We start from the raw sequence: 5,273 nt of genomic DNA, 5'->3' as shown, positions 1-5,273 counted from the left end.
AAGGTCATGACTACATTTGCTAATCTTGCCAATTAAAAAATCATTAAAGTTGTTGGCAATATCAGTGGATTTTGTGATGAATGAGCCAATGAGTTGAGTTTGCCTTTTTGCCCAAAATGTCCTTTAAAGTGTCCCAAAGCGTTTTACTACCATTCTTTATATAATTTATCTTTGTTTCATAGTGTAGTTTCTTCTTTCTTTCGTTCCGTTTAGTCACATGATTTATTTCTCAATTTGCAGTAGGTTTGCCAATCGGTTATTCAGCCAGACAGTCTTTTAGGTGCCTTTTGGCAAACTCCAAGTGGGCTGTCATGTACTTTCGTCTGGCCACTCTACAATAAAGGCCTGATTGGTGGAGTGCTGCAGAGATGGTTGTCCTTCTGGCCATCGGGTTCTTGGTCACCTCCCTGACCAAGGCCCTTCTCCCCTGATTGCTCAGTTTGGCCGGGGGGCCAGCTCTAGGAAGAATCTTGGTGGTTTCAAACTTCTTCCATTGAAGAATGATGGAGGCCATTGTGTTCTTGGGGACCTTCAATGCTGCAGACATTTTTTGGTACCCTCCCCCAGACACGTGCCTCAACACAATCCTGTCTCGGAGCTCTACGGACAATTCCTTCGACCTGGTTTTTGCTCTGACATGTACTGTCAACTATGGGACATTATATAGACAGGTGTGTGGCTTTCCAAATGCACCTGAGCTCAATTTCAAGTCTCATAGCAAAGGGTCTGAATACTTACTGAAATAAGGTATTTCTGTTTTTATTTGTTATAAATGTGCAAACATTTCAAAAAACCTGTTTTCTTTGTCATTATGGGGTATTGTGATGTCATTATGGGGTATTGTGATGTCATTATGGGGTATTGTGATGTCATTATGGGGTATTGTGATGTCATTATGGGGTATTGTGATGTCATTATGGGGTATTGTGATGTCATTATGGGGTGTTGTGATGTCATTATGGGGTATTGTGAAGTCATTATGGGGTATGGTGTGTAGATGAGGAAAAACATAATTTAATACATTTTAGAATAAGGCTGTAACATTATGGGGTATTGTGATGTCATTATGGGGTATGGTGTGTAGATGAGGAAAAACATAATTTAATACATTTTAGAATAAGGCTGTAACGTAACGAAATGTGGAAAAGGTAAAGGGTCTGAATACCTTCTGAACGCACTGTAGTATACATATAGTATAATATACAGTAGTTATCTGTTCTGTATATAGTTATACATATAGTATAATATTCAGTAGTTATCTATTCTGTACATAGTTATACATATAGTATAATATACAGTAGTTATCTGTTCTGTATATAGTTATACATATAGTATAATATACAGTAGTTATCTATTCTGTATATAGTTATACATATAGTATAATATACAGTAGTTATCTATTCGGTATATAGTTATACATATAGTATAATATACAGTAGTTATCTATTCTGTATATAGTTATACATATAGTATGATATACAGTAGTTATCTATTCGGTATATAGTTATACATATAGTATAATATACAGTAGTTATCTATTCGGTATATAGTTAAATGTACTGTATAATATACAGTAGTTATCTATTCTGTACATAGTTAAACATATATATGTATATACCTTTAACCTTTAGCCAAGGCCCTATTCCCCATATAGTGCCCTACCTCTAACCAAGGCCCTATTCCCCATATAGTGCCCTACCTCTAACCAAGGCCCTATTCCCCATATAGTGCCCTACCTCTAACCAAGGCCCTATTCCCCATATAGTGCCCTACCTCTAACATAGTGCCCTACCTCTAACCAAGGCCCTATTCCCCATATAGTGCCCTACCTCTAACCAAGCCCCAAGGGGTCAAAAACTCTGGTGGAAAGTTGTGCATTATCTAGGGAATAGGGTGCAGACAAAGCCCTTCAGTGGAACAGAGCTTTGACCTTGTAGCAGAGTGGTGAGTCGGAGCAGAACAGCATCTTCCTGAAGGTGTTTCGTAGCTCTGCGCTGCGGAAGGCGTAGATGGCCGGGTCGACCACGGCGTGACTCATCAGCAGAACCAAATTCAGCTGGAACAGAGAGCGGTAGCACTCACAGTAGGGGTTCTCTACACACACCATGAGGAGGAGGAGGTGGAGGAAGAAAGGCGCCCAGCACACCACAAACACCCCGAATAGCATGGTGAGCGTGAGCGCCCCCCGGAGGCTGCGGTGCGGCATGGCACTCCCAGGAAGCGCTGCAATCTTCCTGGCGTGGGACCGAGCCAGCAGGAACATGTGGACGTAGAGGAAGAGGATAAGGAGCAGCGAGATGAGGAAGAGCACAATGAAAAAGATCTTGATGACCGTGGCGTCACAGAACGCCACCATGACCGCCCCGGCGACGCCGCATAGCGCCCAGATCCCCGCCAGGGCGGCGGCGGCTCGCCTCGTGGTCATGATGTTGTGGTAGCGCAGGGCGTGGAAGATGGTGACGTAGCGATCCACAGCGATGGCCAGGAAGCTACAGATGCAGCCGATAAAAGACATGCAGAGCAGTGCGTCTATGATGTCATCGACCCTCCGGACGGAGTCCCCTCGGGAGTCCAGTTGTCCGACATCGCTGAACTCCATCATTAGGGTTTCCCAGGTCTTGGAGAGGGAGGAGATGGTGTTGAACGTGGCCAGGCTACAGATAAACATGTACATCGGGGAGTGGAGGTTCTTGTTGCGCACCACGGCCACCACCACCAACAGGTTCTCACTGAGAGACACCATACCCAACACTAAGAACACCAGGTGGGGGACCTTCACCACCTGACAGTCTGTGTGGTTGGAGGAGAGAGCAGAGACATCATTCATTATGGAGACCACAGACAGTGTCAGAGCAACGTCCACAGTAGATCAGATCAGAACAGGGTGTTTCAGAATAGATCAGAACAGGGTGTTTAAGAATAACATCCAGATCAGAACAGAACGGGGTGTTTCAGAGTAATGTCCGTTATCAGAACGGGGTGTTTCAGAGTAACGTCCGTTATCAGAACGGGGTGTTTCAGAGTAACGTCCAGAACAGAACAGGGTGTTTCAGAGTAATGTACAGATCAGATCAGAACAGGGTGTTTCAGATTAACGTCCAGATCAGAACAGGGTGTTTCAGAGTAACATCCAGATCAGATCAGAACAGGGTGTTTCAGAGTAATTTCCAGATCAGATCAGAATAGATCAGAACAGAGGCAGAGCAGGACTGTCAGAGTTTTGGTTCAGACAGATAGCTGAAATGTTTCAGCTTTGGTTCAGACAGTTGGTTGTACTGTCTCCTCAGCAGTGTGATGGCACTCTGCATGGACCTGATGGGTGGTAATTGTGATGGATCACGTTAGTAGACCAGGTACTGTAGAGAGGAGATGATTCTGGAGAGGAGATGACTAGAGAGGAGATGATTCTGGAGAGGAGATGATTCTAGAGAGAAGATGATTCTAGAGAGGAGATGATTCTGGAGAGGAGATGATTCTAGAGTGAAGATGATTCTAGAGAGGAGATGATTCTGGAGAAGAGATGATTCTGGAGATGAGATGATTCTGGAGAGGAGATGATTCTGGAGATGACACCCACCTGTGGAAAGAGAACAAAAACATTAAAGAAATTACATCAAATTTAATTGAACACATGATGAGTGTGTTAGTGTGTGTGAATGTGTGTGTTTGTTATGTGTGTATGTGTATGTGTATGTAGTGCATGTGCATATGTGGCGAAGCCAAGCCCCCCCCACCCCCCCCCACCCCCAAAAAATGTAATTTTACAACCTGTGTTGTAAATTGTGATAATTGTGTTGTTTGCCTTGACATCGTGATATATAGGCCTTGACATCGTGATATATAGGCCTTGACATTGTGATATATAGGCCTTGACATCGTGATATATAGGCCTTGACATCGTGATATATAGGCCTTGACATCGTGATATATAGGCCTTGACATCGTGATATATAGGCCTTGACATCGTGATATATAGGCCTTGACATCGTGATATATAGGCCTTGACATTGTGATATATAGGCCTTGACATCGTGATATATAGGCCTTGACATCGTGATATATAGGCCTTGACATCGTGATATATAGGCCTTGACATCGTGATATATAGGCCTTGACATCGTGATATATAGGCCTTGACATCGTGATATGTACAGGGGGCAAAAAAGTATTTAGTCAGCCACCAATTGTGCAAGTTCTCCCACTTAAAAAGATGAGAGAGGCCTGTAATTTTCATCATAGGTACACTTCAACTATGACAGACAAAATGAGAAAAAAAATCCAGAAAATCACATTGTAGGATTTTTAATAAATTTATTTGCAAATTATGGTGGAAAATAAGTATTTGGTCACCTACAAACAAGCAAGATTTCTGGCTCTCACAGACCTGTAACTTCTTCTTTAAGAGGCTCCTCTGTCCTCCACTCGTTACCTGTATTAATGGCACCTGTTTGAACTTGTTATCAGTATAAAAGTCACCTGTCCACAACCTCAAACAGTCACACTCCAAACTCCACTATGGCCAAGACCAAAGAGCTGTCAAAGGACACCAGAAACAAAATTGTAGACCTGCACCAGGCTGGGAAGACTGAATCTGCAATAGGTAAGCAGCTTGGTTTGAAGAAATCAACTGTGGGAGCAATTATTAGGAAATGGAAGATATACAAGACCGCTGATAATCTCCCTCGATCTGGGGCTCAACCGTGAGCAAAAATCCCAGAACCACACGGGGGTACCTAGTGAATGACCTGCAGAGAGCTGGGACCAAAGTAACAAAGCCTACCATCAGTAACACACTACGCCGCCAGGGACTCAAATCCTGCAGTGCCAGACATGTCCCCCTGCTTAAGCCAGTACATGTCCAGGCCCGTCTGAAGTTTGCTAAAGAGCATTTGGATGATCCAGAAGAAGATTGGGAGAATGTCATATGGTCAGATGAAACCAAAATATAACTTTTTGGTAAAAACTCAACTCGTCGTGTTTGGAGGACAAAGAATGCTGAGTTGCATTCAAATAACACCATACCTACTGTGAAGCATGGGGGTGGAAACATGCTTTGGGGCTGTTTTTCTGCAAAGGGACCAGGACGACTGATCCGTGTAAAGGAAAGAATGAATGGGGCCATGTAGCGTGAGATTTTGATTGAAAACCTCCTTCCATCAGCAAGGGCATTGAAGATGAAACGTGGCTGGGTCTTTCAGCATGACAATGATCCCAAACACACCGCCCGGGCAACGAAGGAGTGGCTTCGTAAGAAGCATTTCAAGGTCCTGGAG

General features: G+C 43.6%; 1 protein-coding gene across 1 annotated transcript; it reads right to left on the bottom strand.

Moving 5' to 3' along the window:
• Positions 1–1,909: 1,909 nt before the first annotated feature.
• On the bottom strand, positions 1,910–2,827 carry LOC139405606 (adrenocorticotropic hormone receptor-like). Its single transcript, XM_071148014.1, has one exon. It carries the CDS (start codon positions 2,825–2,827, stop codon positions 1,910–1,912), a length of 918 nt encoding a protein of 305 aa, XP_071004115.1.
• Positions 2,828–5,273: the final 2,446 nt, after the last annotated feature.

Source organism: Oncorhynchus clarkii, chromosome 3, assembly GCF_045791955.1.
Source record: "Oncorhynchus clarkii lewisi isolate Uvic-CL-2024 chromosome 3, UVic_Ocla_1.0, whole genome shotgun sequence".
Lineage (NCBI taxonomy): Eukaryota > Metazoa > Chordata > Actinopteri > Salmoniformes > Salmonidae > Oncorhynchus > Oncorhynchus clarkii.
Note: the sequence above shows the minus strand (reverse complement) of the source record. Positions and strands in the feature narration are given on the sequence as shown.